Raw genomic sequence first — 27,252 nt, 5'->3', positions numbered from 1 at the left:
ATGAGACGACGTGCATAATTTTGCACAACTGGCATGGCAAATATCGTGCCCAACATGCCCAACTGGCACAGGTTTGTAGGCAAATGCATTCCATTTGTCCCCACTGTTGCAGTCACAGTGAGTTGTGTGGCACCAGGCATCCACCAGTTATTGCAGCTACTCAGCGCAACTAACAGCGTCATAAGTTTCAAACCACGAGAATTCCCAGCAACGATTTCCCACAGCACGTCCATGACGCCACAGACGTCAGTGCGCAGCCAAATGTCACGGCTCAGTGAACTATTGAACGGTTGTCTTATGACGTCATTGGCTCTGAAATGGGCCGTGGCCCTGGACTGCCTCAGAAACACACCGAGCTGAGGTGGCTGGGAATGAGTGGGCTGGCAACTATCACATACGGCCAGCCAAGACCGGGTCGTTCATTTCTAGTTGCAAATGTGTTTTATCGTATTGTTGTGTAATTGCTTCCGGCGCGGCAATTAATAACTCAGTTGAGCGCTCATGTCAGGTATGTTCTTCGGTTGCTAGGCAGGAGACAATAGCAATAATTTCTTAAAGCTTTGCTGGAGATGATAAATGCTAGCATGTGAAAAATCCGTCTATTTTTTTTAATGCAATGATACTTGTGCGTGATTTCCAAGGGAACTAAATGCATAATTCTTATCGCCCAATTGACAGTGACAATTTTAAGAACTTTATTAGTGTGCCATATGCTGGACTTATGTCATCCCATCCCGGGTGACAATTATGTGCTTCAAGTTGTAATACCCCCTTAGACGCACCCATTTATTGGAGGAAGTCGACCCTTCTCGTCCACAGAGCTTCGCATGGACAGGGACGAAGAAGACTGAAACGAACCGAACGACACAAATATGGTTAGTGGCATGACTGCGACAGGTAAGTACTATGCACTTCGTTGACTTATGCGTGGAAAAACATAACAAATATTACTTAATTCCTCTATATTCAAAAATATCCTTATTTAGAATAGCCTTATTCACCGGTTCAAGATATTTCCTGCATGTCATTGGAAAAGGAATCATTTATTGGTCACAAATAGGAAAAAAATATTGCCACAGTTAAAGGAAACTTGTGCATACAATGATGATTGATATAATCATAGTATGCATGGACATCGAATAAAAAAAATAGGTGACACAAACGTAAAGCTCGCTGTTTTTACTTTTATTTTCCTTCCCATTGGTATCCCTCCCCATTATGTTCGACCTACCCTCATGACCTCGTTGAGTCCGTGCAGGAATCGGGCGTCGCGCTGGCCACTGGGACTGTTGACCTCCTGTGTGTAAAGTTCATACATCTTCTGCAGCTCTGGAGGCATGTCGCCACTGCCGGAGCGGCTCTTACCGGTCTTACCCGATTCCATGTCTGGGAGAGGAGAGAGAGAGGGGGGAGTGAGAGGGGAGGGAGAGAGAGAGAGAGAGAGAGAGAGAGAGAGAGAGAGAGAGAGAGAGAGAGAGAGACAGAGACAGAGACAGAGAGAGAGAGAGAGAGAGAGAGAGAGAGAGAGAGAGAGAGAGAGAGAGAGAGAGAGAGAGAGAGAGAGAGAGAGAGAGAGAGAGAGAGAGAGAGAGATGCGTCATGGTCCATGGAGTAAAGGTGTGAGACGCAGGTTGAAGTGTTCAAAACTTTGCGTGAAGCTCGGTACGATTAGCCACATAACTTGGCATAACTTATTTGATGCAAAATCGGAGATTACTGAGAGCTAACACTCACGACGAAGAATTAACTGAGCTCAACTCGTTCATAAAACTTAAACCGACTCTTGACAAATTCAACTGGACCTGTATGCCGTCACATACATTGGTCTCCATTGACATTATAGGACGTCACCGTTAAACCCCACTAACCTTGTATGACGTCACGCTGTCTGCTGATGATCTCATCACATAGAGCCCGCTGTCGGTCGAAGCGCAGTATCATCAGGTCCCTCCGACGCAGTTCGTGGTCCTTCAGCAGCTGGTTGCTGCGCATCTCGATCTGAAATGACGCAAGACGAGGGGCTCGATTTTTATAGAATTAGGCATAGGGATTTGTTCGAGTATGTATGTAGTAGCGGTCCGGTTTTCAATTGCAGAAGACTCATTTGATTCACCATGATCCAAAAAGGCTCGGTAAATGACAATCAAAGTAACGTTACAATAACCTACGCTTACCCGAATCAGAGTTACCTGAAGAGTTTGTTAACGGCATTAGATTCTATTAACTTTATTAGCCAATGACACATCACGTCCAAAGTCGATCGTATCTTCTAACATGTTCCCTTCAGCAAACACGAACTGCATTTCCATTTACGCACGACGCGTGTTCAGTTTGCCGCGTGTTCTGCGAAGCCACGTGGTTCGTGTCGAGCCCGCCCTAATTTAAGGCCGAAATCAATCAGTATCACTCGAATATTGATTGAACACGATGAAACGGTTTTCAAACCGTCTCCGTTTTCATGGATCCACGCAGTCAATGGACTCGAAATGAACCTTTGTATGTGCATGTATTACGGACTACGGTGCTCTGTTCCGTGCAAGACCGTGAATAATAATGTGGCTTCGTTCATGAAAGGCGATAACTGGAAGGCATAAGAAAACCGTAACTGATTACTTTTGGATTCTTCCAAACTGCAGGAACATGGGTGCTTATGAATTTTATGACACCGTCATGGTTGTTAAAAAATGTAGTGGCTGTGTTTTTGGTTACCAGTAGCAAAGGCAGATCACCGATCAACCGTAAACCACGTTCTACTTACATTTTCTATCTCCAGCTCATGAGTTTTGAGCAGCAGCTGGAGGAGTTCACGCTGCTCATCTGTTGAAATCTTATCCGGAAGAGTCTGAAACAACAACAAAATGCATAACCAATTATTATACGCTTGATTACGCCTCATCAGCGCATAAGTACACTGTAAACCAAATCTACAAGTTGGCTCCTTGTTACAAGTTTGGTTCCAATTCGCATAGGCGTCACCTTGTCGATTCACCAGCCCCAGGCTTGTTGGCTAACAAACTAACAGTTTGTCTACAAGTTTGGTTCCAATTCGCATAGGCGTCACCTTGTCGATTCACCAGCCCCAGGCTTGTTGGCCAACAAACTAACAGTTTGTCTACAAGTTTGGTTCCAATTCGCATAGGCGTCACCTTGTCGATTCACCAACCCCAGGTGTGTTGGCCAACAAACTAACAGTTTGTCTACAAGTTTGGTTCCAATTCGCATAGGCGTCACCTTGTTGAGTACTAGTCTGGGCCTTGTGAACCTACCAACTTCTGGATAGGCATAGCCGTTTCCTTGTCGGTTCAACAACCCCTGGTTTGTTGATGAACTAGCCTTTGACTGGGCATTGCTAGTTTACAAATTGTCAACACGTAAGTGTACTAACGCTCAGTTCGAACTTGTTCTTCCTTACAATCGCTTTGTTTGCGTTGATAACCTTAAGAACTTACGATTCGCGTTCGTTTTCAATTGCCACGATACTGATTCAGGAAATATTTTCTATACGGACAGGTCATTTTTTGGCTGGAAGTGGTGCACAAAATCATGACTGGCATCAGTTATTGCTCAAAGGCTTGCGCTGACAAGAAACGAAATACTGATGGGTTATATAATCGATGAATGCATACACCACATCCATTCGGAAGTTTCTGGAATCATTAGTATTTATTACGGTCACGTACCTACATCACGTAGTATGTAATTAATACTATTGACTGGAGACAATTCCAAGTGCATATTTTCGAATGGATGTAGTAAATGCATGAGGTATAAGGTATACCTATCGTGCACCGTCAGCATATAAGTCTTTGAAGCAAGAACTGCTGCGTATGTGGAAGAACATGGTTTTGTGCATCGCATCAAGCCAGAAGTATAACATGCCACTATGACGAATATTTCCACATTGACCATAACAATCATGGCAGTTGCACGATCACGCAGATAATTCGAATAAAGCATGATCGCCAACCAGATTAGCTTTTACAGCCCATATATGTCCATCAGTTAAAGGAAATAGTTCACTTTCACGAAATTATTTTTTTGCAATGGATTTATGATTTTTTATGTTCAAAATGATCAGCAAAGAAAATAAAACCTATTTATAACAAAAGATTATTTTCTATATTTTGATATAGGAAGAACTTTTCAGTTTCTGTAAGGCACAGGCGATCCAGTATGAAAAGAGCATGGGTCCCGAAAATTCTTCAGAAACTAGAGAAATTATCGCGGCCACCGGCATTTGGGCGATCTGCTGCTGCTGAATGTCCTTATTGATCAGTACGAGAATTTCTCTAGAGTTCTCGTAGATAATTTCTCTAGTTTCTGAAGAATTTTCGGTACCCATGCTCTTTTCATACTGGATGCGAATATATGCAAGGCACACATCCTCAACGCAAGACACCTTTTTCGGGACGAGAAATAGAATATCTTTGCCTAGGGTGATCGTTGGGCTGTAAAAGCTCCTGATTTATGCTCGTCTCAGCCCAGGCTACGGAACTGCTATTCCAGTTCAAAACCCATGTTAAAAAGTGAACTATTTCCTTTAAGTTAAAAATACAAAGAGTTGAATTAAAGGCAAATAAATGTATTTATATATAAAAAACACCGACCGCAAAACATCTGCTCACATGTGCATGCAAAGGTCTGGCCCACTTACATTGCGCGCGCAGGGGAAGGGAGGCGTCTCGACCGCGGGTATAGGCACGATTAGTGCGTCCCGCAGGCCAGAGCGGGCCTCACTCACAGCACGAACACCACAGTTCACAGATTTCACTTTTTACTGCACAAATGCTGGAACAGCCCTCGTCGCTGATCCATGCTGCACGGCGGCCGCGCGACAACTGCTGGTTTGAACGGTTTGAAACCGCCGCGCCGGGGCCGGACGGCGACCGCTGATTGGTCCGCCAAGTCTGACGTCACGGGCGCAGCTGACCATGTGTATGCTGACCAGCTGACCAGTACAAGTTAGGCGCCGGTTAAATAACCATGCGGCAACAAGTTTCCAAAGCGGGTTAAGAAACAAACGTTGAAACAAATGTAGAGTTGGTCTGGATACTGAGAAGTTGGTGTGCATAGTAACTATTGACTCGTAGTTGTCATCTGACAAGCAATGCACCAGACAACGGCTTGTTTGAAAAGTATCAGTTGGTAAACATACCAAGAGATGATTGGTTATATTACACAAGACTTGTCAATTTGGTTTACAGTGTATAACATGCACTTAGGAATTTGCATTTTAACTGTAAAAAAATGAACCCTCTTCGTAGCAGACCGAGTTATCATTCACATTGCTTGGAAACGAATGGTTCAGCTCTGCTCAAATTGACCTTGAACCCTGACCCCGCGCTTGCACACTGCCAATAATCGTGCATGCGGCAGTGCACTGGTTTCCGACGGGTGGCGAGTGAGGTCGATATTTGGAATGAAGGTCAGTTGTTAGGCAACCAAGTGTCGTGCTGGTATCGACTGCAGTTGGCTGGATTTGTGGGTGAATTATGGTTAAGCATGTCGTTTTGGCTATGGTGACGGCGGGGTGCAGATTGCAGAATGGTGGAATGGGTTATGCTCGCTGTCATGATAGGCTGATATGGCACGTTGCTGGATTGGTTTAATTGCTCACTGGCAAAGTTCGTCGCTATCGCTAATTGACAAGACGGAACTGGTTGAACCTTTCATTTAAATATGTGCCTCAAACATCATTGCTGGCGATATCATCAAACGACGAACGTTCTTCAGAGCTGTAAGAAAGAAAACGAAATAGTTCCTTGACGAGCTCACACAACCTGACTTTTATGCTCTCTCCAAATAGAAGCAATACTTTGGCCCTTTTTCACCAAATGCAGGTACCTATGTTGTCCATAGACCTCCAAGGGCGAAAGCGAAGAAGCATAGTTATGGACTGTTGAACTAGCTGCATTTCGCTGCAGGTTGTAAATGTACGAATGAAATTGCCTACCCTGGCCTTTTCGTGTTTTGTGGACTTATGTAAGTTTTCATTACTTATCAAACTTTGTTTAATATATTATTGTGTTTATGGACACCGTGCAATATTATCTAGAGGAACGGTCAGGTTTCTGTACACAACAGGTTTCTATAAGTTTTCTAGATCCAAGCGTTCAACGTCAATGAATGCTCCGCTCGACATTACATCGTTCGATCAAATGAAGTTCAGCTAACAAGGTTTGGAGGCAATAATCGGAACCGGCAAGTCACAATAAAACAGTTACTTTGAATAATGTTCGAAACGTGGTAATAACAATCACAAGTTGCATTTGATAAAAACAACGACTTTACAGTTATCTGTGCCATTTTTTCCCATTATTCTGCCCACACTCCTCAGTTTGACAGCTGGTCATTACTTTTAATTTCTTGTCATCTCTCTTTCTTTCACAGTTTCTCAATCATCATATCTTGCTTTCAATTTTGCCTGCTTTTATATATGTCATATACGTATGCTCACTAATCTCGCTCCTCTTTTTGTTCCTTTCGATTGTTTCTCTGTTCATGTTTCATTGTTCGCCTTTCACACATCTATCTTTCCCTGTCATTCTCCTTTTGCTCAACATTAAGACTTATAAGTTTCCTCTTTCGGACACCTGTTTCTCTTTCCACTTTTTCTTCCCTCTGTCATTTCTTTATTGTCTACGTCCATCCGCTATCCTGCGCTCTCAACCCATTTTCCCACCCTCTACCCTCCCCAGCCCACACTGCCCAGCTGTGTTGTGGAGACCCTGCAGTCAACTCCCGGTCCGTTTTAATCGATAAAGCCAGCCAGTGCCTGAAGGTGAACCGTCGAATTGCAACTGCCAACGTCCGCACAACGATGCACTTTGGAAGGTATACTTTCACGGAGCGGATTCAAATGGAGGATGAATGGCAGATTGTAAGCAAAGTTCTTGGAAATGTTGTTGGTGGTGAGACTAGCTAATTTGGGCGTGTGTTTTTGTATTCGGACGGAGAGGCGGGTAGTGGTGTATACGTAAGCACCTGTTATGGAGTGTGAGAATTGTGATGGATAGGAAAAATAAGTTAATTGTTTGATTTCCCCTGCTTAGTTAGTCGATCAATTACTGTTGTAAAATGAGAATCGTATCAGCGACGAGTTGTTGATAGACTTTTCTTCTAATAAATCACAATAAATAGCTCATGAATTACTACCATCGACAGCTTATTTATCCCGTGTAAAATGAAGCGACTTCCAGCAATCACTCACCTCCTCTAACTTTTTTGCCGTTTCTTTGACCTCGATCAGATCTGCTTCACAGTTTTTCCTGATGTCTTGGTACCTGAAACGAATTTCACCCCTTTGTCATTTGCCTACAAAGCTCCGTCGGACACCGTCTTCGCTAGACTCTTCAAACCATGAATTCCCTGCCACGATTTCGGGGTGTACTTACATAGTAATTACGGGGCGGTAACTCAAACAAACGGAAGCAAAGCACGCGAGTATGCAGTGAAGAGCAATTTTGGTGGACTGTTTGCAGCACTGGCTACTGTTGAACGGACCAGGTAAAACACCTGACGCCTACGCTTTTCGTTACCTGCAGCAGTGTGCCTGTGCTATTTCGTTATTGCGCATCATACGTTAGTGATTTCGGGTTACCCCTTCAGCGCACATTGTATATGGGTATTCGGTTACTTAGCGACTATTTGAGACAAAGAAAAGGGTAAATACAAAACGACATTTGATATGCGATATATGAGAGCCACAGCTTCAAGAGTCAGGACTATCAGCTGTTATTTTTTAGAGATTGATAGAAAAGCAGAACTATATAGCATCGAATACTAATACATTAGCTTATTCGCCCTTGTATTTTCAACGAAGGCGTATGACTGCAAATGGTGTCATTCCTCAATGAAAACATCGCTAGCTATTCCCGCATAAACTCGCCTGTGTTCCTCCTGCTGTACGTAGCGCAGGTCGTCCATGGCGTTGTTCAGGTCTTCGTCATCCTCATCTGAATAAAAAACAAACAAATATCTTTAAGGTGGGAAACCATTGCCGAACTGTTTTACAAAGGGTTCTTGAGAGTAAGCTACTGGCTGGGCGATATGTATGAATTGACTGTAACTGTGTTGGCATTGTCAGTTGATAGCAGTGAGCACCTGAATACCAAACTATGTGAGGCCTTACAGCAATTTGACAGCGACGGTTTCGCGTGTGCATTTTATCAATGATAACCTCAAAGCGAGCTAATATTACTTGAAAACAATGATCTGATTAGATGTTAGTATTGATTCTCACAGCCCGCTACTCAAGTCTCATTAGTCGATTCCCCATTATATGGAGGCACCAATTTGAAATGAGGTTACGGTAGAGTCCTCCCATCCGAGCTCGATACCCCGGGCTAATCACCTGACCACGGAATAGATGGTTAATATATACCGCGACCTGACTGTGTCCACCCATTTGACCCTGACTCGCCTAATTGTGTCATTCCGTCACCCAGACAGTCTCTTATCATTTGTTTGATCATTATGCACGCTGATAGCGCGAGGTTACATCACTGGTGTTCCTCTCGTATTTTTTATATTTACCTGGCTGCGTGACTCCGTTGATGGCTCGTTTACGCTCCACCTCGTTGATAAAGTTGGTCTGCTTCTCAAACTCCATCGCCAGCCAGAGCAGCACGTTATCAATTTCCATCATTTGCTTTCTGAAAGAAAAAGTGGGATGTTACGACTTAGACTTATGATATTTAAACGTAATTCTCTAGATTCATTCAAGATGTCTAATGTTAGAAATACAGTACCGATTTTCTGGCTCCAATTCCAAATGCAACCGTGAAAAAAGAACAGATTGAACTGATATTTTTGTCAACGACAGCAATTTCTTACAAAAGCGAATCATTGCATCGGCGGTCTATTTTTTATCTGTTACAGCCTTAGAAAGCTTCCACAACCACAATCTTCACTAAAAGACTAACATCCAAATTTCACTGATCTTCTCTTGTACCTTGCACAGTAATCCAATACATATTCCCCACGTCCAATTTACCTGAGCTCCATCTGCTCCCTGAAGGACTCCATCAGCTCATTTCGTAGCTTCCGTAGCTCCTCTTCCTGTTCCCTACTGCGAGGCTGTGACGTCATGTCGGGCTCCCTGTCGTGCTGCCAACCAGAGTAGTGAACGTAACTCGTTAGCTGATATTTGATCGAGTTCTCACATTATAATTGGGCAGTTAACATCTTATCAGTTACCACAATGCAGCAATGCGGTGCCTTGCTATTATCAATCGAAATTTCATCATATAGATGGGCGTATTTGTTTATGTATCGATTTGATTACCTTTTTTGTTTGCTAGTTCCCAGACCTCATCGTTATTGAAAATCGTCAGTTTCTTGACTAACACATACAGTGAAAATCACCATAGTCTAGTTCCATACAACATGTAACTAACTTATTCAGAATCACGATCAATCTATCAATTTCGAGCTATCTATTCGCAAGGAAGGGTCTGGGCAGTGATGGTTATGTTTAAAATAATCATATTACCTGATCGTCTGAGCTCATCTTGCTCTTGAGTCGACTGATTTCGTTTTTCAGCTCGGCGATGATGGACTGGTACTGAGACACTTGGTGTGTCACATCTAAAACGTTTCTCTTGACCTGGGAGTGAGACGAAACTTGTCAAATCTCGCATCGGTCGAAATCAGTGCAAGTGACATAGGTAAGGTTATTATCACTTTCAATTATAGTTAAAGTTACTTTTATAATTTCTCAATCATTGAATACATTTCTTTTTGCTGCATAGAAAAGATTTATGTATAATTCCTTGAGAATAGTGCGTTATTTCTATACCTTTTTTTTGTTGCTGTTGTTGTTGATGTAAAATGGCCTTACAAGGTTTTTAAATCTTTAATGAGCGGAGAGTGAGGGACAGATCGATAGAAATCGTTTATCCGCACATAGACGCCTTCACCTATAACCTAAGCCAGCTCCGACCTTATTTGTGATATTTTTGGCACGGTCCGCGTAGACCAGTGTGTTGAACGTTTCCTCCCTCTGTGCCATGGCGGGGCTGATGTGCGCGATCATAACTGTTCGGCAGTTGCCGGAGAGAGCGTCCTTCAGAAGTCTGAGAACAAAGAGCGGAGTGGACTCCGGGTCAGTGTGGAGATGAGAGGGAGAGAGAGGGAAGGAAAAAGGAAAGAAAAGGCAAAGACAGAGAGACTGAGACAAATACCGAGGTCCGAGGCCGAGGTAGGAGATAGATACAAAGACCAAAAAGAAAGAGGGAAGAGAAAGGGAGCTGAAGAGAAAAAAGTGAACCAGAGAGAGCGAGCGAGCGAGCGAGCGAGCGAGCGAGCGAGAGAGAGAGAGAGAGAGAGAGAGAGAGAGAGAGAGAGAGAGAGAGAGAGAGAGAGAGAGACGGATAAAGAGCTTCCACGAAAAGAATAAGAGAAGGATAGTAGAAGAAGAAGAATCAGCTACAAAAACAAAGCATCATCAGCTCAAGTCAGCATGATTTTCACGATCCATTTGAGTATGTTCAGCCACCGACAATCTCACCTGGTCAGCTTGGAGTCGCGGTAGTTGACATACTTGGCTCCCTTCACCGCCAGCGCGTTGATGCAGTTGCCCAGGGCGAGCAGCGAGCGGTTGATGTGCGCACCCTCCTGAAGGCGCTTACCTTGGTTCTGAGGCACAGAAACGGTTTGTAAGCAGCCGTTAGGTGCTTGACTGGAGTGAATGGTGGATACAAAAAAGAACGTAGACGACGAACTACATTTTCCGGAAGCCGGCTGAGACACATTAATTAGACTTTGATGACAGATGTTGATCAACCTACTGCACCAAAAATAAATTTTGTGCACTCCTTACGTACGACCTTGACTACGTAAGGTAGTCACTTATATTGAACGCTGGGGCCTTAGTGCATTGCCCGATTGGAAGGCTTGTATGCAACGGTTCGTAGTTAAAGTGGACCCAATCAATGCTGTTATTTTCACAGTACCATTACCTAATCACCCGTCTGTCAATGCACAAAGTTTTAATTTCTTTCGGGAGCAAAATACAACTGCTAAACCAACCCAACCCAACACCGATTGAAATAAGAACCAGGGGCATTTATCAGGATTTGTTTGCGCTCATTCAGTGATATTGTGCAAATATATCAACAGCCACCCACTGAAAAGATTTATGTACGACCTTTATACCCACGATCACAAAGCGTTGTTACGGGGCACCATTCACAGGATCAATAACCCTCAACACACTACGTTGGCGGCCTAGCGATGCCCGACAACAAAAATGTGAATACGGAATGTCATTCGGGCTGAGAAGCATTCACCCTTCTTTGAGAGCATAGTCAGCATAATAATGCATGGTTTGTCTGAGCTAAGAACCTACGTGGGTGATCGCTTTTAACGTGCAAAAGGACTGTCAGGAGGTTTTTTATGGCTGGCAAGCCTAAATGATGCATGATCGTTACGCCTCAATGGCATTGTGCCGACTACTTTATGCAAATTGAGCGGTTCGTAGACATTTGATGGAAAGATTTCGTGGTAAAGTAAGACTTAATTTGTATAAGTGAAGTCTGATTAGTGTTTAAGCATGCGCGGCTGCTCAGTCGTCTTAGTAGTTTCCTAACTGTGCGCGTTTTGCCACTTCTAGCGATGTTTCCCAGTGATTTTTCGACATGCCTTTGTTCATTTTGCCACCTCTCAAGATGTTTTCCGGTGATTTAACGACCTACCAGTGTCATAGACCCCCTGGAGATATTTTCCCGGCGAGCTCACGACGTACCTTTGTGCGTTTTGCCCGCTCTGACCCAGCCAGGTCAATCATGTAGAGTCGTCCGACCTTGACCGATTCGTGGATGTCGCGAACTCGGGACTGCTGGCGAACGGTCACCTGTGGAAAGCGGCCGGGGTGAAACGCGCTTCAGTCGCGAAACAGGACTTTACCCAAGGAAGGGCTTTGCCATGGGTCAAACCTCAACCAGAGGAACAAGGAACTGCTAACGGGACAATCATTGGCCACGTAGACAATTTTTGATGGGGGAACAGGGATTTACCCACGCATAGACTATTCTATATCAGTAATACAGTAGTATATGACCAAGGGAATAAAGTCTTATGGAATGTAACACTTAGCAGAAACGAGAGTGTTCTAAGGGAACAAAGGAGTCATTCGACCTAGCAGGTTCTTGTAAAGTTAAATATAGTCTGTTGTAGTTCTTTGTGGAACACATTTAGAAAATGGGGGTAGATTTCGGTAAACTGTGCTTTATGGAGGCACAAGTTCAAGGAAGCGGTTAAAGCAAGGCATGAGGGAGGCATGTTCACATGTCTTTCGCTGGCATATTCGCTGATAGTCACTTTATTTGAGATACCGTAATACATGATGAAAAACGCTCACGTAAAATTATGACTTCTCATTGGGACGATGTAAAGTTACCGGATTAGGTTAATTTAAGGTTTGAACAATGTACGCATGGGCTACTGCATTTCGTCATTTTATGGCATATAAGGAATCTACTCTGCAATCTGCAAGTCACCTAATCGCAGGTATGCACCTGCCACCTACGCGATTTCACGGCAGTATAACGTACGCCAGTACGGAAGTTGAGCTCACCATGAGAAGTGCGTGACTGCGAGAAGACGTACTGTTGGCTGCCGTGGATTCCATAGTTCTCTCCTTGTTGCCTTTGGTCAATAGCTTCATCACCTGTTCACAAGACAGTCCGGTTGTTAAATCGTAATGGAATCGTGCAGGTGATTGGTTCCTGCTGCAATTTGTGTGCGGTTTTAATGAACCTAATTGCGGCCGCAGTGAATTGCAGTACAACAAATCAAGGTGTCAATCTTGCTGGCTGTAACGCCAAAATCCATAATTATTGTTTGCGGAAATCACAACATTTTTTTCTTAATCAGTGCTGGAACGCTTCCCCTAAGAAGTTTGTTGACAAATAGATATCTCCTCTTTATTTTGGGAGAAAACAAGCCTCTTTAACAAAACGTCATACGATACAAATATGCGACAACCAACCAGCGTCCCAAATCAAGTCACATTCACCTTATATCTGACGTCACTAGCTGATTTGCGCAGCCGACTCACCTCCTTCGTGTTCATGGTGGAGACCTCTGAGAGACCGGCCACCTCGATGGTGCCCTTCTTAGCGTCCTCGCGCAACTCGAGCGTGCCGCTGCTCGGCTTCAGAAGGTCGCGGATGTTCTCGTTGTAAATCTCGAGGTAGCTGAGACTCATCTGTAAAGGGCATTCATGATTACTCGGCATAGTAGAGCAAATATCAAGTATGTATAAAACTGGTTGTTTGATGCGTGACCGGAAGTGCATAAACGATCGAGAACTCCATTAACCCGGCCGGGCCCGGGGGGTAATCCCAACCACCGCAGCCCGGGGGGGGGGGCGTTTTTCGCCCCCCCCCCCTGTCTAACTCCGTAAATAAGGGAGCTACGGAAACAAAAGCGATACCAAACGAAAGGTCCTTACGAGACGATTCTAAAGCACCTAAAATTTTTGACCTCAGGTCAATTTTCAAGGTCAGAGGTCAAGGTCAAAGGCAAAAACCGGTACATGTGTAGTGATCTCAAAGTAAGCCTTCTAGAGGACGGCAGGCTGCATCAAACCGGCAAAATTGGGTGTCAAACGAAAGAAGAGAATCTGAGGACTTCGAAAATGTGCTCAAAATCAAAGGTCAAGGTCAAGGTCACGCTCAAAATTGACCTCAAACTTGGCACTTTTTCGCACATCTTGCGTGCTAACTTCCAAGATGTTTTGAAATGCTTTGAAGGCTTATCAGTTCCCTATTTGTGGTTCATCTTACGATACAAGGCTGCTCAAAGGTCAAGGTCACTGAAGAGTATCCCTGCTAGAGGCTATTTCACTAATTCAAGTTAGTAATAATAAGTAAGACAATTTTGCCATCCGGAAGCTCTAAATGAAGGCTTAGAGGAAAATAGATGCCAGATTCGTGATCAGCGGGTACAAATCCATCAGAAACGACCTTTCATGTGTCAAGGTCAACCAGAGGTCATTCGAGGTCACATGAGGTCAACCTAAAACTTGACCTTTTCCGAACAAAATATATATCATTCGACGCGGCTTGACAAGGCGAATGCGATGGTACCACTGCCGAAGCTCTAGGACCATTTTTGTCGAAGTTATTTGCGAAAAACTAAAACCACATTTCGGGGTCGTTGACCTGACCTCTGACCTCATATCATCAAAACTATTTTTCTATTTTTCTCTATGTCAAACGCTACACAGCCGTGCTCGTAATTTGTCTTTATCTCCAAAACTCTATTTTTAGCAGCTATTTGAAGTTTGCGTCTGTGACGCCGAAGTTTCCCGTGCAGAGGTCTAGCAAAATGGACCTTGTGACGTCATCAAGGGGGCTAGGTCCAAATTTTTTGCTTCAGAAGATTTCAAATTGATGGGAGAAAAGGTACTGAAAGTTTCGCTTTCCTATCCCTAAGCGTTCGGGAGCTATCGCAAATATTCGCCAGGGGGGGGGGCGAAAAACGCCCCCCCCCCCGGGGCCCGCGAGGGTTAATTTTCGCAGTTTGTCTGTCTGTAACAGCCTGGAACTCGGCAAAAGCTTCAACAAAATGCCCAGACCCGTAAATAAACTGTGCCATGGAAAAGTGCTTTCACAATCGCCAGATGTTTTGTGTCAAGTGCCTTTTACATTTCTTCCTTTTATTTTGTCATGTAGACATTCGAAACGCATTGACATTCTCATTTCATTTCATGCTCATCCGATTCCGTACCTTGAACTCGAGTTCGTCCTTCTTTTCGGCCATGTACTTGAAGAGGTCGTTCATGGCCCTGACCATGATCCCCGGCTGTTCCACGGTTCCGACCATCGTGTACGTTTTACCGGCACCTGATAAAACGGGGAAGTGGCAGTAAAATTAGTGAGTTTTCCATTCGTAATGTGTGGGACGAAATTTGGAGATTGTTTCTCTTCTTGAGTATTCGGCAATCGACGTCCTGTCAAAGTAGCGTAGGCGCGAACGGGAAATCTATATTATGCTTCCTTCCATATACAAATACAAATACATATTTTGTACAAAAGTATATTGAAAAAAAAATGTTGGTATGCCACAAATGAATAGTATCAGCTTCTTTCTAATTTCCTTTCGGCTTACCTGTCGGCCCGTAGGCGAAAACTGTGGCGTTAAATCCCTGAAGAACGTCGCCGATCAGCGGCTTGGTCGTCTTTTCGTACAGTTGTTTCTGGAAAACAAGTCTCAGTCTTTCCTACAGCTTTTCATGGATAATTGATGTGATTATGTCACTGTTGCAGAGTGAAAGGCCGATGATACAAGCTGAATAAAAAATGTATGTCAACGATGCAATGGTGCACCGAATAATTAACCTACCGGAACAGCATGCAGAGATTCAGACACCGGGAACATGATACTCAAAAGATTAATCGTCGTTTTTGCATAATTATCGCACGTAGATGTTTTCAAGACACGAGTATAAATCAGTATAAATCAGTACTCAACGAGTGGAATAATTCACCACGTCACGCTGGATAGCAAAAAAACACTGAACGAACAAGCCAGAACAAGCGCTGACACCCAGTTTCGCACCTGTGACGAATCCTCTCCGAAAGCCAAGTCATAAACAAAGTGCTTCTCGTGGCGCCTCTTTTGCCGCAAGACGTCATTTTTGTCTCCGTCGTTCTCCTGTAGCGTTACCATCTGCGGACAAAAATGGCGCAGTTGGCGAAACAATGTGCCATCGGAAGCGGCGAACTCCTCACAGCATGGCGCGAGCTGCCTTTGTTTAGGCAGTACATGGAACTTAACTGCGCACAGTTTGGTAGGTATATTACTTTTATTAATTTTGGTATTTGGTCAACGGCCTCCTGCGGGCAAATCGCTCCGTAAAATTGCTGCGCCGTAGCAATGGTTGCTGTTGCCGTTTCTGAAACATCTGAAATATGTGCTCATTAAGGTGGTCAGTTTACTTCGTTGCCTGGTCCAGCAAGTGCGATACATGAAATGCTGATGAAAGGTGATTCATTACCGCTTCATATCATGTAAAGCTTTTTTGCTAAGCAGCAAGCACCAACAATCTAGGTACTTTGATTTTCTGCACTAGGAAACGATTGTTGTAACAGCAAATCCATCGTTACCACACGCACAAAAAGATATCATTCGGGTGGCACAACGAGCATATGATTTAGGGTTTCAAACAGACTTTCTTCGCCGATATTTATGAACGATTCGTTACGAATGAATTTGGAAAAAAAACGATATACGATTGCTGACAAAAATATAAAAATATGTATTATAAAACCTCTTATGCATAACAAACTAAGAGCGTGAAGGAAACCATTTGAAAACGCTGATAAAGATAACCATACTTCCAGTTATCTCTCTCAGCATTCAACCATGTCCCAGCTAAACAATAACATTTTCAAGCATACCTTTGAAAACCTTTAGCCAATGCCTTCTAGTCGCATTTTCAGTTCTTACCTTGTCATCCGAGGCCTCTGCCACTCGTCCCCTCGCTCTCTCGGCCGGCGCCAAGGGACGAACCCGCACTGCCACCTACCGGACAAAAATGGAAACAGGTAAACATGGGAGACAATGTGAGATATGAAGCGATGGAGGACTTGGTTAGCGGAATTCAAAACGGTCGTCTTATAAAAAAGTTGCATTTTGAAGATTGGGTTTCGTTTCCTCAAACACTAATTCGCCTATTTAAAGGTACATGCATTGCCAATATGTCAGCTTTTTCAGTTTGGCTTCCAATACATAAATATTTCTGTATTCGCGATCTCACAACGTAGGGTGAATAGGTCAAAAACGCCCCCCTTAAGCGCGAAACCTTCTGACACTCAACCCAACACAGATTACTTAAACCTTTGGGCACCATCATGTAGCTCATTCTTTTTACTACGCTTTGAGACCAAGAAAAGACACCTGCGTGTGGTATTTAACCCCCCAAAAAGGTTTTCGCATACCCTTACAAAAGGGCGTTTTGCCCCATACCCTGGGTAATACGCCCACACCCATGTGCAAAGCGCCCCCACCCCATCCATCAACAGAAAATGATGAACATGGCAGAACTTGACGTCATTCTGACGTCATTTGTGGTCAACCTACCATAGCCTTTGGAATAAAATTTTGTTGCAATGTGTAAAATGGATGCCCAGAGGAGTCCTGAAAGTTTGGTGACGATATCTGCAGTCGTTTAGGATATATCAGCAAAAAAGGACAGGGAGAGGCCTTTTCGGCCCCGACTTACAGGGCGCTACCCTGCACTCTCACCACCGTGCAAAACGCCCCCTTTCAGAAAACTGGGGGCGTCTTGCCCCATGCATCGAGTAGGCGTCTTGCCCCATCCACTCCATTTCCGGTCAACAAAATATTGACAAAAAACGCGCCACTAACGCCGCAGCATAATACATTCAACAGAATGACAATAAAACGCAGTTTTGAGTGATGTGCACAATAGCAAGTTTTGTGATGTAAAGAGGGCATCAAAATATTAGGAATCTTCTGTAAAAACAACAAAAACCACACCCAAAACCAACATCAGCACCTACCCACGCTGCTCCTCAAGACGCAGAACCGGAAATAGAGACCTACGTAAACAAGCAGCTGGCTGTTCTGACAGACAGGATAAAACACCTATCCGTCGATAAGAAATACGATTTTTTAGGGGAGGCGTTTAGCCCAGGGGTGCGTTTTCCCCACAGTTACCCTACGTGTTTGATAATGATGTGGCTATCTCGTGCAGTTCGAAAATAAACCGCCGTGGTGAAAAACCATGTGATGCATGATGTCGAAAAAACTGGGCGGTAGGCTGTCCCGCAACGCTCGGGCGCCCGGCGGGCTAGCCTATCAGTCCAGGCTGCGCGCATCAGGCGTCTATCGGGCAGCGATTCGGGCAAACTTGCGTGCATGGCGAATGCCGATGTTCTTAAATAAAGATCTGGCTGGAAACGATTCCGGTAGCGCTGCTACTTAGACATTCAATGGTTAGAGCAAAATGATAACCGATAATGCCATAAATCAATAATTGGCACGGTATAACTATAAACTTAAGTAGTTATTCTTCAGCCCTATTCCAAGGACGAAAACGTTAATGTAATTTTAATCCGAGATTTATATTTGCTATAGCGCGACTGCTGAAAATCGCATTGATCTTTTGCCACTTGGTTCATAATTCTATTTGATTTCTCTATATACTTGTTTATAGGTACTGATAGGTATATCTGGCGATGTCTTTTGGGCAAAATGAACATTAAAATTTTAAGAATCTGCATTTGTATGTTTTTAATGAATGATATGATAAAATTGGAAGTTTTTTTTTTTAATCGGAAGTTTGACGCACGAAACTGACCCTCTCTTACTATGTTTTGAATCAGCGCATCTGGAGAGAAATTTTTCCAGCAATCACATACGAATTAATTCAATATGCACGACCTACGATATACCTAAATAGCCCAAAACGTTCAGTGAGTATCATCACATATTTTATCACCCCCGAAATACACCCACCATCCCAAACAACAAAGACGACTCGTCGTATCCGATGGTCGCAGCACCCGTCCCGCGATCCCTCGACACTGGCACCGATTCAGGCCGGATTCATTTCCGAACTGCATAGATGCCGAGACGATAAAGGCTTGGCTGGTTTGCCCCTAACACGCGATCTGGAGCTCGCGAAGGGGACGGACGTTGGCTTTGGCGAACGGCAAGGGATCGGGCATTGGGCAAGGGCATACAGTTGTATTGGGAATGCGTGGTGTAGAGTTTGTTTTCTAGCTGTTTTAGTTATGTGGAAGTGAATGTGGTTAAACTAATTAATATATCTCCTGCTAAGGGAGAGATGCATGTGATACTGAGTTGACTATAAATGGAAGGTAGACATGAAAATGAAACTCATCCACCAAACTGTTCGTTTTCGTTAAAGAAATGCAAGCGGCTTGAAGTGCTTTTAGGATCATTGTTGCGTTTATTTATAGTTGCAGCATTCATAAAACGGATATTTTATTGATACAGCTCATACATAAACTATGAAACCCGAAAATGAAGGGTAAACCTGCTGACATTTGGCTGGCAGCACCGATAAAATCTAGATATCGCTAGAAATGGATACCAATATATGTATGAGGGGCGTTTCATTTGAACATGGATATACGATGGTAAACGAAAAAGCTCAAAATATAGCGCTGCTTTTCAAGTTTGCTATGGCTATCCGAGCGCTCGCGATCGAGGCAAACCGTTGCAAGTCAAGTTGCAATGTCATGGCTGCATAGTATATACGCTTTCATGGATGGAGAACATGTTCAGCTTCCTGAGCCCGTACCCACTGACCCCTAATGACGTCACCAGACTAATAATCAGCTGACTGGGTCGCCGCGGTAACGCGGTGCAGCTGAAATCACTCGCTGCAGGCTACAGGCAAGGAGGGGGAGGCCAAAGGGGCGGGGACCGAGAAGGGAGGCAATAACAGGGCCGTTATTCTTGTTATTTACTCAGAGGGAAGTTATGGCTCATAGAAGTCCCCACCAGTGGTCATAGTGATTGGCCAAGCTCTGACCGGTCTCGAATCAAATGAAACTTGGTCGATGAACTAGCGATGAACTAGGCTGTGAAAGGAGCCTGTCGTCGGCCTTGAAACACCGATCGATGAACATCCATGAACACAGAAACACGCGTTTGGTACTATCCGGCATCAATGGGTAATGAGGTAGTGGCATCTTCCTTCCAAGGCGGAAGACTGCAGCACGGTTCATCAAACCTTCAGCAGAAAGGTATGGGCAAAACACCATGCGCATTGACATGATGCTCCGGTTTTTTGCTGCATTCCACGTCCCATCCCAGCAGGCCTTATTTTCCACTTTTAGGCGTAGATTTCCTACATTCTTACTTTTGAAGTCAGGCATCGACGATTCGCAAGTTCCCCTTTTTCGTCGTCTCATCCATTCCCGTTTACAAAACCAAAATCGTTGTTTGTTAACAAACACAATCCGCCGAGATATTTTAGTCTCAATCGTCCCCAATTCCTGATTCTCTAGTATCCATTTTTCGAAGCTAAGTGCAGCCCAACCGTATCCACTTTGCATCCCTTATAAGGAATCGCCGTTTCCTGAGCCGTAATGTCACCATTTTCAGTGTCCTAGTCGGCTAGTCGTCACTATAACTGTGTACCGTAACCCTGGCTCGATCCGCGGTGCCCAGGAACGAAATACCGTTGCTAGTGACGCCCCTGCCCACTGGGGGGGGGGGACGTTCGATACACGGATAACCATCCTGTGTGCACCCCGCTGCAACCAGTGCACGCCGCCGGGGCCAGCCAGGGGCGGAGCCAGGTCATGGAGGCAGTAGGGCTTTGGGGCAAAATGCTAATCGTCTCTAGCATTACGAAATGAAAAATCTGAGGCTTCTAAAAATACCGATACTCGGGAAATCGTTCTACCAGTTTATTATATTTTTGTTTTGCTGGAGCCGTTTTGTAAAATATCTTACGTTTTATTTCTTCCATAAAGACAAGTCCAAAGGGCTTTATTTTACTCACAGCTGAGCAGACATGTGCATGGATCCGAGAAAAAGAATCTGGGATCTGATCACACGGATCCTGATCTCGGATCCGTCGGGATCATAGATCCAGCTCTAATATATCGAGAGATCCGTAGGGATCATATGTAGATCCAAGTCTAGTATTTTTGCTTGAGATCCAGTGAGATCATAGGTCCTCATTTATTTCTTGTCAATACAGAAATCCCAAACAGTCACTCGTTGCAACTCACAAACGTTTTTATTTGGTGATTTTATGTGATAGCACGTCATAATCCAGAGGTTAATGGCACTTATTGACAGAAGCACATGGAAACCTGGTTTCAAATGTTGTGCATTGTGGGATCCACTCAGATCATAGATCCATGTTCTTGGTTTATCGTCAGATCCTGTGAGATCATAGATCCAGAATAAATTTTTCACGCCGGATCCGGTGGGATCATAGATCCGATGAGATCATAGATCGAAGGTCAGATACCAGCGTGCATCATGTAAAAAAAAACTTCTTGCATGGTTCTTGTGCTTTTATTTGTTCATGCTTTTTGTGTACCACATGTGTTTAGACGTTTCTTGACATGACCCTCAAATAAAAACTTCACTACGAAACATTCATATTTAACCCGCGCCCCACTGGGGGGGGCTATTCATAGCCCCCCTCCCATTTTTCTGCAATAACTTCTAAACCGCTTGACATATCGCCACCAAACTTTCAGTACTTTCGGCTGCATCAATTGGACACCTTGTGTCAAAATTTGAATTTCGTATCTATCATAGGTCGGCCGAAAATGACGTCAGAGTGACGTCATGTTCGGCCGATTTCGACGCAAAACATTGAACCACGGGCATCACTCCCAAGAGCTCAGTTTTTAAGCTAGATCCAATTTATTTGCATTACAGGACTCAGAATGGATTGCACTATCAAACTGCAATCTCGAATTTTCAAAATTTTGAAAATTTAAAAAATTATATATAAAATTCAAATTTTTTATTTTTATCTTTAAAAAAATGACCTTTCGAAAAAAACGGAGCACATATGATAGGACGCATGCTTATCACTTACTCTAGCAAGTTTTAGCCACATATCTTAAGAAATGGTCAAGTTATACGCATTATAGCAAAAATTTCACAATTTTAATTTTTTCAAATCAACTTTTCTAAATGAATTTGACATCGTACACCAATATAAATAGCACCATCGTGTTCCTGAGCTCAAACTACATCCGATAGACATTTTTGGTTGAAAAATTTCAACTTTGAAATTTAACCTTTTTTACCTGAAAGTGACCTGACCTCAGCTATGTATATTCAAATGAAAATGGCCTCAAATGACACAGGTGACACCGAATTCGAAATCTATGGCCTAAATGGACCATAAAACATGTGTCACGTGACCGACTTATGACATAAGATTTCCGTGACCTATGATGACCTGACCCTGACCTGAAAATCAAAATGCAAGTTTTGTACCCTCAGGGTATCTAACCCTCGCACGACCAGGCCATTTCTCATAACACGAACGACCAGGGGGGTTGTTACGACCCCCCCCCTTGGCGTTTCGAAACGGAAGGTCGTAGAGCTTAGCGGAAAAAACCAACGGATTGCTCTCAACGAGATCTCGCGATTGGTGGTATATTTTTTGGTCCTAGGTCAACATTTGACCTACTTATGACCGGTCAAATGTCAAATTTTCCGAAAAAAAATCAAACTTTTTCAACTTTCCGCGGCGATTGCGGCAAAACGGTGGGAGATATCGTTTTGAAACCTTCACTATCGTGTTCCTTGATCAATTCTCTATCGTTTGGTATGTATTTCGTTTCCCTAGCTCTAAAAATGACGCGTTGGGAGCGCCGGAAGTCGGCAAGGTCACAGTCGGCGGCAGAAATTCGAAAAATCAAAATTTAAATTTTTGAAATCTGATTGTATCTTTGGATTTGGGAGGTCCATTTGCTCCCTATAGAAGCTAATATTGCTGCATATTCCCATTGAGGTAACAAGAATTAGCAAAATAGTGGTTCGGGCGCTTTTCAAAAATAGTACCGGACGCTGTTCCTCTTGTGACGTCATAGCTCCGTGACCTGACCTGACCCGGTCAATTTTCTTGCACCACACGATAGCCAATGCTTGCCCCAACATGCATGGGAAGTTTCATCATGATCCATCAAACAATGTGGGTATCACCGGCAGAAAACCTAGGGATTCGGCGCACACGTTTGGTAACTGTCGGCCGGAGGCTGTACCTCTTATGACGTCATAACTCCGTGACCTGACATGACCCGATCAATTTTTTTTTCGGCAAAAGATGCGCAAAGGTTGCCCCAGAGGGCATAAGCGTAGGAACCATGGGTGCAAGGGTGCAGCTGCACCCACAATATTTATCCAGTGGGTGCAGACAATGTATTCTGCACCCACAATAATCTGAACCAAAAACCCCTTTTTTCATCAACACTACTTCCCATGCAGCACGGCAAATTCAGGGTATGTTGCCTACTATCCATCTTTCGAAGCATTTGCTACTGTGATGGTCTTCAAAACTTACATTTGTGCTGAAAAAGGGAAATGGAGCATGTGATAACACATACCGAACCGATGACCCACTGTCAAAAATTTTAGCCCGATATCTTCGAAAATGGCTAAGCTGGCCGCTTTTACTTTTTGCGGTAGTCAATATTGACAATATTAGCCCTCGAATGTGTGCAGCGTTTTCCACCTTCTAATGTGTAGGGGGAGGGGGGAGGGAGGTCGGTCGGACCCCCCTGCCGTTCGGGCGCCCTGATCGAGCTAGAGCTTCGCGGAAAAAAACGAGGGTGTTGCCCGTGACGAGAGAAAGCCGACGATACCCAATTTTAAGGTCCTACTTCATTGGTTGACCTTCCAGGACAGGTCAATGACCCAAAAGTCGGGAAAATCGGGACCTGCTAGAACTGCGTAAAGTGAAGCTGTTATCGGCTTTTTCGGGGTGCTGATCACAAATATCTGATGTTAGTTTTGATCACAGATGATTTATTCATGCATTTAGGCCAGGTCGGGTCAGGTCAGGTCAGGTCAACCATTAGGCGTCCTACCAGCTATCCACTAGTAGGTAACTACCATGCTGACGGCGTCGTAGCATGTCACGAAAGCACTAAAACTACTTCGTAAACGTTCAAATGGATGCTAAATTCGAAATCAGCCCTATAAACTACCCTAGAAACATGCAAAACTCGAAAAAGTGAACCGAGGTCATCAAAGGTCAATGACCTGACCTGACCTTCAGGTTACCTTCACAACCACCGTGATGCATGGGAAGAACATCATTTCACATGTTTGGACGTCTACAATCACAAAAAGACTGGAAACGCGCGGATAATGTGAGCTGACTAGAGATGTCAATCGGATACCAACTTTTTGGTATACCGATACCAAACCAATTCCAACTCGGTATTTGGTATTTCAATCCTAATGTGTTTGGTATTTTGTTGGTATCATGAACTCTCGCTAATGTTTAAGAGGCTAAGAAATCGGTAGAAAGTTGGCATTTTCCTCATGTTCCCAAGTTGGTTTGGTTTCGGTATTTCTCCACGGTTTTGGTTGGTATTTGGTATCGGTATTCCCATTTTCCGTAATTGACATCACTAGAGCTGACGTACGCCAAATTGCGATTCCGGCCGAACTTGGTCTCGAGAATCAGGTCACAGGTCAAAAGTCTTTTGGGTCAGGGTCATGAAATTTTCAGAGTACATAGGTGTAAAACTGATCAACTTGAGGGTAATAAAAGTTTCGCCGCGATCGGCCGCTTTTTGCGCGAGTTATTTATTTGCGAACAACCATGTGGGGGGGGGGGAGTTCATCCGACCCCCCTACACATGCGAGGGTCAATGCTTCGATGCAGGTCACCTTTTCGACATGGTACACACTACACCCTCAAAGCTCGTAACGAGCCTTCGCTCGGGTGTCGCTCCCTACCCCCCCCCCCCCCCGCTTCACCGGCCATGGCTGGATTTCTGCACCCATGCACCCACAATGTTCCTGCCGTTCCTACGCCCATGCCAGAGGGTATTGAAAATTTCAGCCCGCTACGACAAGCCGTTTAGCGTGCACTTCGAAAAAACCTCAGGGGGGTTGATACAACCCCCCCAGGCGTTCTAGGGCTAAAGCATCTGTTCACGAGTGTGTAAACCAACAATCAGCCTGATCTGACTTGTAAAACGGCAGCCAGAGCCCAAAAAAGTGAACAAGCCAAATCTCGATAATTTTTACTTTGACCTGACCTGTGACGTCATCGGTGACCTCGAGGTCACTGAAATTAGGTTTCCTTCGACAGTTTTTCCGGGGCTATCAGATGCCCTTTGAATTTTGACGATCGGCTCAGTAGTTTCGGAGTTAGGAGGGGGGCTATGAATAGCCCCCCCCCGTGGGGCGTGTTATACACACCCAGGGGGGCGCGGATTAAAATCGAAAGTGGGAAAGTATCTGCAGGCTAATGTGAGATGTTTGGTGTCATTTTCAGCGGCCTAGAGCGGTCTAATTAGCTCTACTGAGCGGGTTACAAGCCATACCTACGTATAGGTGCTGCTCAGTGTTCTTGTTCAAATTTGGAGTACCTACGTGACCTTTGTGGACTTCTCTAGGTCAAAAAGCTTGGAGTGACGCCGAATGATTTTGGCCATGTTTTCTCTCTGCAGAAGGTCTATCGTTTGCAGGTTTCAAGCCGATCCAAGACATATCCCGCATCCGGACTGAAAGTGGGCTGTCATATGACGATCATCGCTCATGGACCCTTGATACCACTGGACCCCTTGACAAAATGAGTTGGTTATATGATAATGGTCCTTTAGATCAGGCTTTGAAAATCATATACCTAGGTACCCCGTAAATGTTCTCAGATCATGCACATGAATTTGTTACCGTCTGATGATGGTTTGGGGTTTTGGACGCTCGGACTGAGGAGCTCGTCGACGCCCAAGATTATTTCCTCTCACACCTCTGCCTTTCCCCTCTCACACCCCAACCTCACTCACCGTCAGCTGCTCCATGTCGTCCGCTCCCGGTCCTCCCCCTCCTCCTCCAACTCCTCCTGCTGGTCCCGACTCTGTCCTCCTGATCCCCATGACTGCCGAGCTCCTATCCCCCGTACTGAGGCTTCGCCTCCGCCCACCAGTCGTCTTCTTCGCCGCCAGAACGCCGCCGGGCGGGTAGCTCACGAGCCAGCCCGTGAGCCAGGTGAGCTAAAATGGGAACGTTCGGCCAGATTGCAGCACAGGCTGTAGTGTTGGTAACAACACGAGTCCCAGAGGTTCAGCACTATGGTGTGTTCCGTGAGTTCAGAAACACAATTCGCACCTCCGGCGCTTCTCCGTGAGCTACTGAGCTACGGCGTGGGTCACATAGCTTCATCACTCTACGCCAGCTACATCTTCAGTCACAGGTACGATCTATCTAAGCTCTGAGCTCTGTCGTCAGCTAGACACTCTGCTACACAGAGCTGAAGGGAGGCTCGCTCTCAGTCCAACGCCGGCGCCACCGCCGCTATCACTTTCTTCCTCACTCGCACCCGCACCTCCGCCATACGCTCGCGCTCTGCCCGACGCGACCGTCGTCGCCGCCGACGGGCGTCGTTACCGACTCAGTGAGCGTAGCGCGGCAACGGGCATAACAGGGGGGTCTCGGCGGACCGCCCGTCCCCAGCCGCCGCTGCCGACGGCGGCTGGGGACGGGCAGGTGCCCGGAGGGGTGGGCTGGCAGACGGCGTACTAAAAAAAAAAATGGATAACTGTTTATACAAATTGTTGTCTACATTGTTATTTTTTCTTCCAGGGTCGGTCATCAAGCTATGACGTGATTTGCCATCAGGTAATGTTGAGTCGAAATAGGCGATTCGTGTGATCCGAGAAAGATTACCTGTATTCTTATCTAAAAAAGTATTTCCAGATTGCAATTTTGATAATCGATGCTTGATCACTGGGAGTCGTATAAGAATGCACGAGCACCATGGTGCTAGAAAAGGGGTTTGACTCAAGACAGAAAGTGTTCGTGATCCAGCGACGTGACCGCACCCAGGTCACTGTGTAGGCTGCTTCTACCCGTACCTACCCTCCCCCCAAAAAAACTCTGGTCAATAGCTCACAAAGAGTTTACACTGAGCCACACATATCAATGTGAAACACCGAGCATCTGACTCTAGGTATATCAGACAAAATGACCAGGAGAGGGGACGAAAGGCACAGTTTGAGCACTGTCATGCGCTCAGGTCTCAGGGCTTCGGGGTTCGACGTGTCAGCTTCCCCAGACAGACACCGCGCCGTCCCGAGGTGTATTCCAGAGTTCGCCTCCCGGGTGCTGGAGGGAGGCGCACACTTCATAGGCGGCGGAACGGGGAGGCACCGGGGCACCGTGCCCCACTTTGATTTTAGCATTTTAACATTAGCCCTATGGGCGACGGGCGTTGCTGGTTGCATGGAAAGAATGGGACCAAAAGTCGGCAGTGCCCCCCCCCCCCCCTTAGGTAATTGAAGGTGTTCCACCGCCACTGGCACACTTAGCAGGCACGACACTCTCCAGCGTTTACATCAGCCCAATAGACAGGAGCATGGTTGAAATGAAGCACCACCGTTTTTGCACTAAATGCTCTACGCAGACCCAGCGAGGAATGTCCATTGTATCATCCTAACGAGTTGCAGGCTTGTTATCCATCAGCCACCCTGACATGATTATCATAGGTGTCGCTGTCACTAGATCACTTCGATAGATGTCGCCAGTCAC

General features: G+C 45.0%; 2 protein-coding genes across 2 annotated transcripts; both read right to left on the bottom strand.

Moving 5' to 3' along the window:
* Positions 1–782: 782 nt before the first annotated feature.
* Positions 783–7,280, bottom strand: LOC122373266 (the record flags this gene model as incomplete). The annotated part of the gene is made up of 5 exons (XM_043351167.1): positions 7,211–7,280; positions 2,759–2,842; positions 1,869–1,998; positions 1,232–1,386; positions 783–847 (listed from the first exon to the last, which is right to left on the bottom strand). Coding segments are annotated over exons 3-5 (344 nt in total), but the record flags the coding sequence as incomplete, so codon positions are not given.
* Positions 7,281–9,916: 2,636 nt separating this feature from the next.
* On the bottom strand, positions 9,917–25,601 carry LOC122373258 (kinesin-like protein KIF19). Its single transcript, XM_043351152.1, has 10 exons — positions 25,512–25,601; positions 16,459–16,533; positions 15,568–15,678; positions 15,118–15,205; positions 14,737–14,852; positions 13,061–13,210; positions 12,578–12,670; positions 11,747–11,854; positions 10,511–10,638; positions 9,917–10,076 (listed from the first exon to the last, which is right to left on the bottom strand). The coding sequence occupies exons 1-10, from the start codon at positions 25,599–25,601 to the stop codon at positions 9,917–9,919; spliced, it is 1,119 nt and encodes a 372-aa protein (XP_043207087.1).
* Between the last annotated feature and the right edge of the window lie 1,651 nt (positions 25,602–27,252).

The sequence above is a fragment of the Amphibalanus amphitrite genome, unplaced genomic scaffold (genome assembly GCF_019059575.1).
Source record: "Amphibalanus amphitrite isolate SeventyFive unplaced genomic scaffold, NRLGWU_Aamphi_draft 001469F_arrow, whole genome shotgun sequence".
NCBI lineage: Eukaryota > Metazoa > Arthropoda > Thecostraca > Balanomorpha > Balanidae > Amphibalanus > Amphibalanus amphitrite.
The sequence above is the reverse complement of the archived record's forward strand: the minus strand, read 5'-3'. Positions and strand labels throughout refer to the sequence as shown.